Source organism: Acanthopagrus latus, chromosome 17 (genome assembly GCF_904848185.1).
Source record: "Acanthopagrus latus isolate v.2019 chromosome 17, fAcaLat1.1, whole genome shotgun sequence".
Lineage (NCBI taxonomy): Eukaryota > Metazoa > Chordata > Actinopteri > Spariformes > Sparidae > Acanthopagrus > Acanthopagrus latus.
The window spans coordinates 13621644-13634540 of NC_051055.1; the positions used below are offsets into that span (position 1 = coordinate 13621644).

General features: G+C 40.1%; 1 protein-coding gene across 3 annotated transcripts in view; it reads right to left on the minus strand.

The window, feature by feature from the left end:
- Positions 1-5622: 5622 nt before the first annotated feature.
- The window catches only part of LOC119006701 (MDM2 binding protein), a 28301-nt gene continuing 21026 nt past the window's right edge, over positions 5623-12897 (minus strand). For 2 of the 3 annotated variants that reach the window (XM_037075688.1, XM_037075686.1), the window contains exons 15-23: positions 12347-12440; positions 12103-12261; positions 11489-11584; positions 11065-11328; positions 10775-10938; positions 9787-9899; positions 8016-8129; positions 6249-6314; positions 5623-6163 (exon numbers count right to left, since the gene is read on the minus strand). In XM_037075688.1, coding sequence (XP_036931583.1) covers positions 6125-6163; positions 6249-6314; positions 8016-8129; positions 9787-9899; positions 10775-10938; positions 11065-11328; positions 11489-11584; positions 12103-12261; positions 12347-12440 — 1109 coding nt within the window. In that variant the 3' untranslated portion in view covers positions 5623-6124. The remainder of the gene's footprint in view (positions 6164-6248; positions 6315-8015; positions 8130-9786; positions 9900-10774; positions 10939-11064; positions 11329-11488; positions 11585-12102; positions 12262-12346; positions 12441-12897) is intronic. The other variant, XM_037075687.1, reaches the window with a different exon arrangement.

Sequence of the window (12897 nt, forward strand, 5' to 3'; positions counted from 1 at the left end):
CGGTGGCGCTCTTTGATCAGAGTCGCAGGGTTCTGGACTGGACCTCGGTGCTTGTCCGACAGAAGACTTCCTCCCGACGAGCAGGGACGTATGTGCGCTCACGACAGGTGGGAGGGAGGAACAGAAAGACAGAATACCCCAGAGAGACTATACGCGCTCTGACACAAACAGGGAGGGGGAACACGTACGCGCGGGAGAGAGGGAGACGAGATGACAGGGTTACAAAGCAAATCATTACACTCTTACTGTGTTGACAGTGACAGGACGCACTGCAGTAATGTGCTTCAAAGGGAGTTTTAAGGGGATTATACAGGCGTTAATGGGAACAGCACAGAAGAGAAGTGGCTTGATTATTTAAAAAAAAAAAAAAGAAGAAGATTACAGGTGCACTAATAAATATATTCATATTAACAATCAATGAAATGATTGTGTGTAATGTGAAAAGCTTTGTTTGTAGTGACAAGTGCACTGAGGACGCGGATCACAAACACTGCAGTTACCCTTTAGCTCTACAGAGCCTTTCAGCATCCTGCAGCTCTTTGCTTTGGTTTCTCTTCAGTGTGGTTTTAAACCACAAGCTGCTGTTCCTGAACTAAGGGGTTGAAAAACAGTCTGAACATTTCTTACAGAAGATTATGACATTATTTTAAAGTTGCCGTTTGTCCTTTTGGATATCTATTGTCGTCACCACACTCTAATCTGACCACTTTTTTTCGGTAATAAGTAATGAAATTAAAGTTACTATTATTTTTGGCATTTTCCTTAGTGAGAATATATGTTTTTGCTTTCTTCTTGCGTCTCGGGGAGTGACGTCACGTATGCGACAAGTCATGTTTTTCAGCACGAAGACATGTAACACCACGCAGCAGCACAAACAACAATGGAGGGAGGAGAGAGATGCCGTTTTCTTAGCTGGAAATACAGTCAAATTTGAAGAAACATTTGGAGTCGCAGCACAGTGAAGTTTACCGAGCAAGTCCCACCAGGTGGTGTTAAGCAGAGAGCAGAGCCATGGCAAAGACTTCTGCAGGAGGTCCTCCACCACCCAAACAGCAAAAGCTGGACTTCGGTGCAAAACAAGTAAAGTGGGGGAGAGTTGAAGAACTTGGTCGGGCAATATGTTGTAGAGTAAGTGCTGCACTTAAACGCGGTTGACTTGCCCTTTTTGGTGCCATAATAAACAAGATCCGTGCTATTCATACTATCAATGCCGTGCTTGGCATCACTTTTAAAAATGCACTTTCTATTGTCCAAGTAATGTTAGACAATTGTGCCAAATTTGAAGAAATTCTTTCGAGGCATTCCTGAGATATTGCATTCATAAGAATTGGGCCAAGGCACAACCTCAAAACATAAAGCCCCTGGCTACTGCTCCTGCCAGCACAGAGGCATAAAAATGCATCCGCGTGAGTTTTAAATTTCCAAACTGACCTGAAAGTAGCCAGCTCTAGTTGTTCAGTAAACAACAGACCGACTTGTGGAGCCCAGATCTTTGTGGAGGTAAAACACGAATCAGTCAAAGCATCGCTAAACAAAACAGACTTGTGAGCAATGCTTGGAGTTCCAATTCAAAAAATGAACAAAACTCTAGATAAGAAGTGTGAGAGCTAAGTGAAGTCGAAGAGATGGTGTCTGGTGAGGTCGGGTCAGCGCAGCGTCATCCTCCAGAAGAAAGTTTTGGCACAGATGGCGTCTGGCTGTGCAGGCGAGATGGCACTCGTGTGTGCAATTTGAACTTGATGGCTCCTTGTTTTTCATCAAGTCTTATAAAATGCTTGTTTTTTTGCGTGTATTTTTGCCTCGCTGTCACTGAAATGAGAACTGTCACACACTGATGCACCCGTAGAAAATCAACCACCTACCTGACACACACACACACACACACACACACACACACACACACACACACACACACTGTGGCTGTCGGACTGGCTTCCTATAGTCTGTTTCAGCACTAATTACTGTTCTATAAAACGTACAGGCGCAGCGGTGTGTCTCAGCCTTTTCCTCTGGGGACAAAAGTTTCTCATAACTTGCAGCTCATTACCGTTCCAGCAAAGGTATAGAGTATCAATCATACTGTACGTGAACGCAGACATCAAAAGGGCCGCCTACAGAGGTCAGCAGGTCCTTCTGGATCTTTAAACCGACTCTTCATCACACTTTCACCCGGAAAATGGCGCCCAACTCCAGCAGAAAAATCTAAGCGGTGATTACGTGACGTCATTATGAGCAAAAATCACTCACATCTATGTCACCTTCCACTATTGTGTTAATGCAGTTACTGTCTTTGGCATTCTAAATAGAACATAAAACCAAACTCAATGTCAAAGAGAGAGTCTTTGGTGAACTCCCTGAAAAACAGCATCCCTCTCTGGGAGTGAGAGCCTGACAGGGATGATGATTTACTGATGGTGATTATATGATTTATTTTTTTTGGAGTAAAAAGCGTATCTTTGTCTATACCACGTGCATCAGGATCTCATTTACAACACATTACAGCAGCATTCCTGGAACGTGTAATAAAAAAATTAAAAAAACATTTGTCATGTACATTATTATACATTATTCACACACATTTACTTGCAACTTGTGATCATAGCCTACTGGAGCATTGGCTCTGTACTTGGGGGTCGGGATCCCTGAGGGGGAAGGTAAGTTATCTTCCATGGGTATCCAGATGGTTGCGGTGAAATACAATAAAATAACATATTGTAGATTGGGGAACAGTGTTTTTACATGACTGTGCCAGTGATACAATTAGCCTTAAAATAGATTTTTTTAGAGTGTGTTTGTAGAGTCGGTGTGTGTGCGTGAGTTCTGAATGGACACACACAAAAATCCAACGACAAAAAAGGGTCCCCTGGAAATTTTAGATATGTTTTGAAGTGGCCTATCAAAAATGAATATGCCAGGAGAACAATCCATAAACAAAACAAATCCCCATTTCTAACTAACCTTTTCACCATCAGTGATTTTAAGACTGGATTTGAGGTTTTATATTTTTTCAGCCAGACCTGGTTGTACGTTCACCTGTTTTACCACCTCTATACTTACCAACGTTCCTGAATGTTTACAGTGACTGTGCTGAAGACCATACATCATGTTAAACTACCAAATGCAAAAGGGAAGTGAAGCTCATCATGTTTTATGTTTGAGATCGTTCGGCATCATTATCTTTCCTCTTGGCTTCCATTTTCTGACCCCTCCATCAGTCAAAAGACAAATCTCAAGCCTGAAACAGAAACCTCACATAGCCATAAATAACATTTATTTTACATGTTTAACAAGCTGCAGCGACAACAGATGGCCTACTCATCAAGTCGGTGCTGTATTCGTTTAATGAGCCAGCAGAACATGTCTGTAAATTATTAAGGGCCCCGGAAATAAAATAAACAAACAATGTCTGCCACAAGATGCTGTAATATTTGGTCGTGTCTTTCTGTCCCACAGAAATCACTGAGCTCCAGCTTTTTGTTTTTGTGCGTCTCCACACCAGGATACTTATCTGTGGTTACCCTTATCACTTTAAACCAAGGACTCGCGATAAGTGGCAACATTTGGTGCCTTCTCCTCTGCACGGACACACACTGTTTTCCTTCTCCGGTCATTTTCTGCTGAGGATTTGGTGTGTGACGCAGACCTACGAGGTACAATGTAAACTCTATTATCTCCTGTGTTATTCCACTGCGATATAACCAGCACATGCAGATAGTACACTTCTATTATCTGCACTCACCCTGACATTCATTGGTGCTCCCACACACACACACACACACACGCACACACACACACACACACACACACACACACACACACACACACACACACACACACACACACACAGTCCATTCCCACAAAAACAAGCGCAGTGAAAATGTCAGCTTATGCAGTTTACATGGCCTTTAATACCCTCAAAGTGTTGCTGCTAGGAAAAACACAGACAAACTATATTTGGGTTGTCTGTTTCCAAAGTTATTGAGGAAAGAAGATTGTACATGCACTATAATATGTCGATGCTTATTCTCAATCACATTAAAGAATTACACAAAGAATTAAAGAATACCACTATATTCATGCATATTCACAGATATAAAGATACGGTAAATGTAGCCTGTACTAAATAAATACAGCATGAACTAAATCTAAATCTAAGAATAGTACTGTGACGAGGCTGCCTAGGAAAAATCATTTCTACTTTTATCCTCTAAAATTCTCCTGTTTACCCGTTCCTGACTATATTTGGACAGCTGAAAATTGGTTGACTCTCGACTATCAGCTGACTAGAAAGTAGCAGCACTTGTTTAACACATTCACTTAATTGCTGAGTTTTTCACTAGAACTGGACGATTAGTTGATTGAAAGAAAATGAAGTGTTCAATTCATTGATTGTTTCACATGTTTTTTTCCAGCAACAATGTCAGATATTTGCCGCTATAATATATACCGCTATAATATGGTGAATTCATGTTCAGGTTTTAATGGGGCCGCTCTTTCATTACATTTTTTCACAGTAATAATTAGTCAGGACAAAACTCCCACACTCTCTCCACTTCCCTTGCAGTGAATTTTAATAACAATGTTTTGGTGCTCAGACCTTCATCAGGTCAGGAAATATTATTATTCAAATGAGCAGGAAATTAAGTGTGGGAGTTTTTTGCAATTGTATATTTCTTTCACGAAACATCCCAAAACAATTATTATAACAATGTTAAGAACCTATGGGCCTATAAAATTAAGTGTTACATGATATAATCCAAATTCAGCAACAAACCAGAACGGCATTCAGTGAACTTAAGATCACCAGATCTCAGAACCGCTTCAAGGTTCATGTACTGTATTATTCCTTTCAGAAATTAATGATGTTGAAAAACGCCCTATCTCTTAACATTAAAAGATAAAAACTCAAACTCAAAAACCCTGGATGTAATGGATCTATTCTGGTCCGCCACCAAAGTGTCCAAGTTTTGTGGAAATCTGTTCTGTAGTTTTTGTGTAATCCTGATGACAAACCGACCAAACCGCCATAGGAGAAGACATAACCTCCTTGGTGGAGGCGAGAATTGAATTTCCCCATCAGCACTCAATGAAATAATTCTTCATATAACAACAAGCTGTTCCTGTCCACCAGCCATCCTCCTCATATCTGGCTGAGCAGAAAATGTGACTCTCATGCACGGTGATAAAGTGTACTGTCTTGTCATCTTATAATACAATGACAAGTCAGAATAAAACAGTTAGCTGCTCTGAAGCTTTCTGTTATGAAGCTCAAATACTTCACAGATCATTTCACGCTGTCTTGGCACGAGAGGATGTTTTTGCCAGAAACTTCTAACCAGCTCCTTTTGGAGAAAAGGCAGCGAGAGTTGTATCTCATCACAGGGATCCAAACATCTTAGCGGTGTACATGATCAGTTTGTACTGATGACAAACAGGAAAATATCTGACTGTCTGTGATAATGTAGCCCCGCCCTGTGCTGCGCTGCTCGGGGCTTTGATTTAACTGTCTGAATAACAGCTACCATCCTGACCATCAGCTCTGATAATGTAACACATTTTTCTAAGAGACAGCAAACACACAATTCTTAAATCTTGTTGTTGTCAGGAAGTTGCACACAAAAAAAAGACTCAAAAACACTTTATTGTGTTACAACTAAAGATAAAATATGCACATTCATGAAGCTATAAAATGATCACTGTAGTTAGAAACAAAATGAACAAGTGGGAAAAGTTTTAAAACCGCGCTTGAAAGCAGCTACAAAGAAAAAGACCACTGAAACCTGAAGCCAACGTCGAAGCCCTCGTGGCCTCTCAGTGACTGCAGCCAGAGCAGAGTGTACTTCTGTTGGAAGGCTCAGGAGCAGTGGGAGTGTATCAGAAAAGACACAAGATTAAAAAGAAAGACACAAAACACAGACAAAAAAAGAATATGTTGCTTTGTTATGGCCTTAGTGAAGAAACGATAAAATTAAATAAAGGATTAAGCTCATTAAAACAGGCTTAATGTAACAATTTAAAACTAATTAGGAAGGCTTAAAAAGTGAACACTTGTATAAATGTGTGGAAATCTGGTTGAGAGGTTGAAATAGACATTTGTTCCACTTGTTCCTTAAGACTTAAGTCTTCACTTCTTTGAGGTTTTCTCCAACACCCAGTCAATGACCTACAACAACACAAAATAACCTTTAGTAGGTTTAGTTTACAAGCACAAAACCAAGCGGAGGACCACTGGTGTTGGGCGGCGTTACCTGTTTGACGTTGCTGGTGGCTGCCTTCTTCATCTCGTCATGGAGACCCCGAGATGTCTTCAGATCCTGGGGTCAAGCAACAGAAGAGCAGGATCACTCATACTGACAAAGTAAGATACTGTGGTACAAATCAAATTGTAAGGAGAGTGAAGAGGATAAGTTATACACTATGTAAGACGTTGTAGTCAGCTAGCAAATTCAGCATCAAGTACATTTGTCTTCCACAATGTTTCAGAGGGAAATATTGTGCTTGACAGCTATAGTTACCAGATAAAATCTTTTACATATAAACAAACGAGTTGTAATAGATTCAACCACCTGAACTGGAAATTTCCCCACAATTAACACAAGTGAATTCAACAGGCCACTGATGCGACACAGGAATAAATGATATTCAAGCTAAACAAGTAAACTGTCATCCATTTGTCAATGTTTCCCAAATGTATTATCTATGACTATTTTAGTGATCCAAATATGCAAATTTGAGACAGTTTCAAATCTTCCTGTTGTATCGATACACAAATGCTGTTTACAATTTCTCACTCTCTCTTCTCTCCGAAAACAAGCTGACAAACTATTTTCAAAGGCCTTATCTAAAGAGGATTACAGATGGTTTTGAATAAGTCAGATATTTACTAGTCTTTCTGCTGTTTTCTGCAACTAGGCAAAAGAAGTGTTACAGCCTTGTTGCACTTAACCTCTCCATAGTGGTGAATGGATATTCTTCAAAGTATCAAAGTATCTTATAAAAGTGATTCAACACTGGACCATTTCATGACTTTCTATTATCCTTATTTGTTGTCTTTTTATCCACTTGTCTTTTCCTTTCCATCTTCGTTTCTTTAACTTAATCAGTATTATCATGTGGGAGCTCTTGTTCAGTTTGTTCTGCTTAGAATAAGCTGCTCTTATGTTTCCCACTAACTTGGCTGTCTTTACTGTTTGTTAAAACTTAAACCAAGAAGAGATATAAATCACAAGATATACTATATATTATATGAAATGTATTTTTCTTTAAGGTTTTCTTGCAGTTGTCCAGCATGAAAAAGTTTCCAGAGAATTCACAGCTCGTTCAGCCAGTCTTACTCGGGTAACAAAAAAAAAACAAAAAAAAAACAAAAAACACAGACCCTCCCAGGTGCATGCTGGGTTTATATATAAACCTGAGGTGCCTGCAGTGCTGCCCAGTTCTTCCAAAACAACAAAAGTGGCAAAAGAAACAAAAGAAAACATCTCGATTACATCAAACACTCAAAAGAAACTATATATAGCTCCTACATTACCCAACAGTTATAACATAAAAATATACCCTGACGCATCAGTAATAATAAACAAATTATACAATATACACAGTATTCTACACTCTGGAAAGAGCATAACAGGTACAGGTCTAGGAAGGTAATTCTTTACATTTTACAGATCTACTTTACATAGTTGTTTTCCTACATTTACTGAAATAAATAATCTGAATACTTGGGCTGGCAAGTTTCCCCTCATTGTTTATTTCAATCCAACAACAACACCTGATTACAATTTACAAGGCGGCACAAGAGGAGATCGATGACAACATGGGTACTGGCAGAAACAGCAAATCATACAACAAAAGGTGTCTTCAGACTGCCGTTATTATCGTGCTAATTTGCTGCGAGGATCTGTGACAAAACAACATATGGCAAAACGTTGCGGTACAAAACCAGGATGCATGGAAGCATACAAATAAGAAGGAGAGGACGGCGCTGACTGTGTGTGGGCAGTAAAAAGACTAACCTTGAGGTAGAATTTGGAGATATCAAACAGTCTTTTGCTGCAGGCCTCAAAGCACTCATGCTCGGCACTGATCCCGTGCTGTTTGAGCGTTTTAGCTACCACCTCCAGCAGCATCTGAGGACACACAAGACAGACACAAACACAATGTCATATTAGCACGTTTGTCAGAACATTAAATGTAGTTGGACTTATTCCCATCTGACGTCAACTTGGTTCAGAGGAACTAATTTTAGCACGGCTCCCTTTTTTAAGGACAAGATGTCAAAATGTCTTGACTCTGGGGCGACGTCCCTGCCTTTACATTCACAGTATGAGCAGGTAAAAAACATACAAAATATTTTACTGATGACGTCAACAGGGAAAAGACATTCCTGAAAAAAATAGATCGGCCTTTTAATCTTGTCACAGCGACTGTTCTGAGGAAACACTATAAATTATTGTGAGGAATCATCTGTGCCACTCTGTCTCATGAGAAGCAGAAAGCAGCTTTTAATCTCTGTCCCGAATAAACTGCTATCATTATTTCTGAATAGGACCAACTGTTCTTTCCTATACTTGGGTCTGGATGATAAGCCTGTTTGCATAGTAATCGCAAATCAGAACAAGTCAAGGTCGGGATTCAGATTGTGAGCCGTGCGTGGGACAGAGGAAACGGCGTGAAGGTGTGTGTGTGTGTGTGTGTGTGTGTGTGTGTGTGTGTGTGTGTGTGTGTGTGTGTGTGTGAGAGAGAGAGAGCACGTATCCATGTATGAGTTGCTGTCATTGCACGCACTAAGTCGAAGAGGAGTGTGAAAACTGTGTGTTTGTGTGTGTGTGTGTGTGTGTGTGTGCTTGCTTGTGTGTGTTGCAGGCAGGCAGCAGGTGATATGGTAATCGTAGAGTTGCTAAAGTGCTCCTGCCATGACATTATAATTCAGCCCACATATTCACGGTGATCACATGCAAAACGTAAAACATAAATCTTAACTGGAGCTGTTGCATAACTCTGTCTGCCACTGGGTCTAGTTTGTGGTGAATGAGGGAATTTAAGTAGAAAAGGTACAAGACTATTTTTATTTTTTATTATTCATCGCTAAATAAGCGAATATTAAGGGAATGTTTTTTTCATGGCTCCAGCCCTTTGCTTCTTTTGCTTTTTTCTTTTACTCACCAAAGTAGCAGAGATCTTGTTTAAGCATGGCAACAAGGAGCAGCTGGGGATTATCGATCAATGTGCCAATTATCTTCCTAGTTGTTCAACTGTTTAATCGATGTCTCTTAATGTCAAAAAATGCTCATTACAATTTTGCAGCACTAAAAGTGACATCAAATCCCTTATTTTGTCCAACCAGCAGTCTAAAACCCAATAACTCTTCATTTACCGTCATAAATGACAAGGAAAAGTATTAAACCCAATTTTTTCTTTTTGCTTTTGAAAAATTACTGAAAATATTAATTATCAAAATAGTTGGCAATTCATTTTCTTTCAATTGCCTCAGCGACTAATCATTGCAGGTCTAGAGTTGACATCGGTACAAATATGCAACACCTTTCCAATAAGTCAACAATAACTGTTCTCCATTGTTCCTGTGAACCTCTGTGTGAACTGCAACATACAAAAATTGCTCAAAGGAAAGTTATATTTGCCATTTTAAAAGCATGAATGTATTGAATGTGTGCTTTATTTTTCACTGTCATCAGTAATAATTGTACGTTTGCATTCCTTTAACATTAAAAGACACACACACACACACACACACACACACACACACACACACACACACACACTTACTCTGTTGTGCTTCTGGGAGCGTGACTCTTTGGCAGCTTTGTCCTCTTTTTGTCCATCATGTGTCTTCTGCAGTGGAGCTTTAACTTTGTCAGCAGACAGAAGTGTTGCTAAACCTGAATAGCACCACAAGGAAAATGAACAATGAGGCATTACCCTCATGGCAGTACAAATCCTTACCATATGACTGATAAGAACAACATATAACAAATGAGAATATTCATAATTATCAACAATATACAAATGGTCCTATGATCTCTTGTAAAGTGTTGCTGGCTGCAGTCAAAACCATTTGTAAAGTACTGTTTTAAAATGATTTAACTAAGTCTTTAGAAGTTTTCACCTAATAAATTTGAAGGGTTTGACGTATTAAAATTGGAATCAGCTTATAAGTATATTTACAAAATCCTTTCTAAAAAAAAAAGGATCTAAAGCATGTTGTTTCAACTGAATTCAATCATTTGCAAATCCACTCTGATATGAGAGGATTTGTAATGTAATGTGATAATTGGATAGCTTAAGTGGCAGCTTGTTGGAGCCATAATCACATTTCAGAAGAACTTTCAGACCTCGAGATCAGTTCAATAAATAATGTGAAAATCAGCACAAAAACCTAGTTTATTAGTATATATATGATAATGTTAATTAGTATTGAGAAGAGCTGACGGATTATTGCTGGGTTCACACCCCAACACATATTAATCTGTGCTGAATTCAGGGCCATTAGAGGAAGTGTATTTGACAGGAGCAGGGACACTGTCTTCCACCCAGTTTATGTTATCTAGATGCTGAGTTTGATTTTGTCTTACCTGTAGCGTTCCCAGGATTAGTTTGGCCCAAAACAATAAAGCTGATGATTATAATGTAAAATGTGCATAAGTGCCAATTTTGAAGTTCAAATACAACAGATTGAATGTTGTTTCTAACACGAATGCTGTGCAATGTCAAGCAGGATCACCAGTCCCTCTCATTTAAAGTGTTTTTGTTGTACCTGAGGATGTCCGTCGTGCTGCGGATGAGGATGCAGGGCTGTTGGAGGAGGATGTGGACTGAGATCTGCTCGGTTGTTGTCGTAGAATCCTGACGGCGGGGTGTGTCCCACTGCTGCCACTGCTCTGAGAACAGAGAGAGTCGCTGCTCTCCGACTTCACCAGCCTGGATCAGACAAACACAGAAACACGTAAACATGCCGAACAAGTGACAACATTCACCCATCAGTGTATCCATCTGTTAAAACACTTACTTGTTGCTCACCAGGAGCAACATACGCTACCACCATACCTCTTGCGAGGATGACCTCCGATAACGTCCGTGTCCCACGACCTGCGCTTGAGTCGTGCTACATCAGCATTCTGCAGAGTCTCTCCATCGGGAACACTTCCTGGTTCTGACATCATAGCCGGGGAGGGAGCGGGGCTGAGGGCAAAGGGGAGGGCACAGGGCTCCTTGGAGCAGGTTGTTTGGGTCTCGTAGCGAATGAGACGAGACTGGAGTTTCACAAAAGCCTGGTCCCGGTCCAAAGACTGCTGGTTGTCCAGACAGAACCTAGACGAACACATAACTTACACATTAAAAATTGAAAACTGTAAAGATGTAATGGAGACTGATTTGGCTGCGCTTCTACTGATCATAATAAAATTTTTATATCTGCCTCAGTGTATAATATGAGCTACTGTGGCTCTTTGTATAGTTTATAGAAACTTACTCTATGCCATGGTAATGTGATGCTGAGGCTCTGTTGAAGGGCATCCGGCTGATTGTCCTGGGAGAGAGGTCTGGTGACAACTGAAACACATTACTACTGTATAACAGAGAGAGGAGAAACAAATAAACAGTCTGTCAGACAAGCAATCAGTCTCTTCATTAAAACACAAATTTTACTGATTAAAGCACACACAGTTTGGCCTGACAGAATTATTAACACTAAGTGATGACTGCTCTGTACGAGAATAATGTTTCGTTGAACCCGACTCAATTTTTCTAAAAGGCTGTGAGCTCACTGTAGCTATCTGATGATCATAATCAAATCCTCATTATGGACTCATTAACTATTTGTCATTGAAAAATATACTACAACAACACAGATGCTGTTTAAATGCCTACAGTATGTGTCTTTCGTCTGTGTTCATTTTCTAAAAAGAAGAACAACAGTTAGCCTTTTTTTGTGCGTGTGACTAGTTTTTCTTTTTGCTGGGTTAATCGCAACCTTAGTATACAAGGTTCAGTCAGTTCTTACTATGGAAAGCCAGACAAGGGCTATCTAAAGTTTCATAACAAAGTGCTACTCAGAATGGAGCCTTAAAACATAAGTGAACCCACCCTCTATTGATAGTCAGTGGTTGTAGCTCTGCAGTAGGCAGGCCATCAGATGTGAAGTGTTTCAGAAGTTCTTTGGCATCCAGTAAAGCAGCAGAGCCCTTTTGACTGTCTTTAGGACCCAGCAGACTGTCACTGGAGCCTGGACCCAACAGGCCAAACCTAAGACACACAAAATGCACTGCAAGTCAAATACAGTAAATTAAGAACACATAGATTAAAGTGTCTGTTTAAATCATATTTTTACCTCCTTTTCTGTCGTCTCCTCTGCAGGTTCTCGATGTTGTGGAGGACGCTTCTCTCAGGCCAGTCAGACTGCAGGTGGGTAACTGCCTGAAAACCTACAATGACATAACAACAAGGCTGAGCTGGTCAGAGCTGTCATTCCCGCTGGTTAACTTGGACATTCCCTTCAAGCAAGAACCAGCATCTCTGAATGTGGGTCCCACGTGAAACATTTGTCTGCAAGAACTGAAAATATGACGGAATGTTGAAAAGAATCACCGTCTCCTTCTTTCTCAAAACAGTTTGAAGGAACAACAGGTTAATTTCCACAAAAACTGCAGTCACAAAGCGCTTCATAGTATGAAGTAACTTCAGACACAAAGGTACACTCAGCCTTCGAGTCTGAATAGAGAGATTGTGTATATTAGGCTTTACGCGTTCGATAGGGACATGCCTAAAAATACCAGGCAACTGCTTAGCTGTTATACTGTTTGACACTGCTTGGCCCCTAAGCTGGAGCTCACAGCAGTCTTTAGGTGCTGGTAGAAAAGCACTTACAGCATCTTAAAGTAT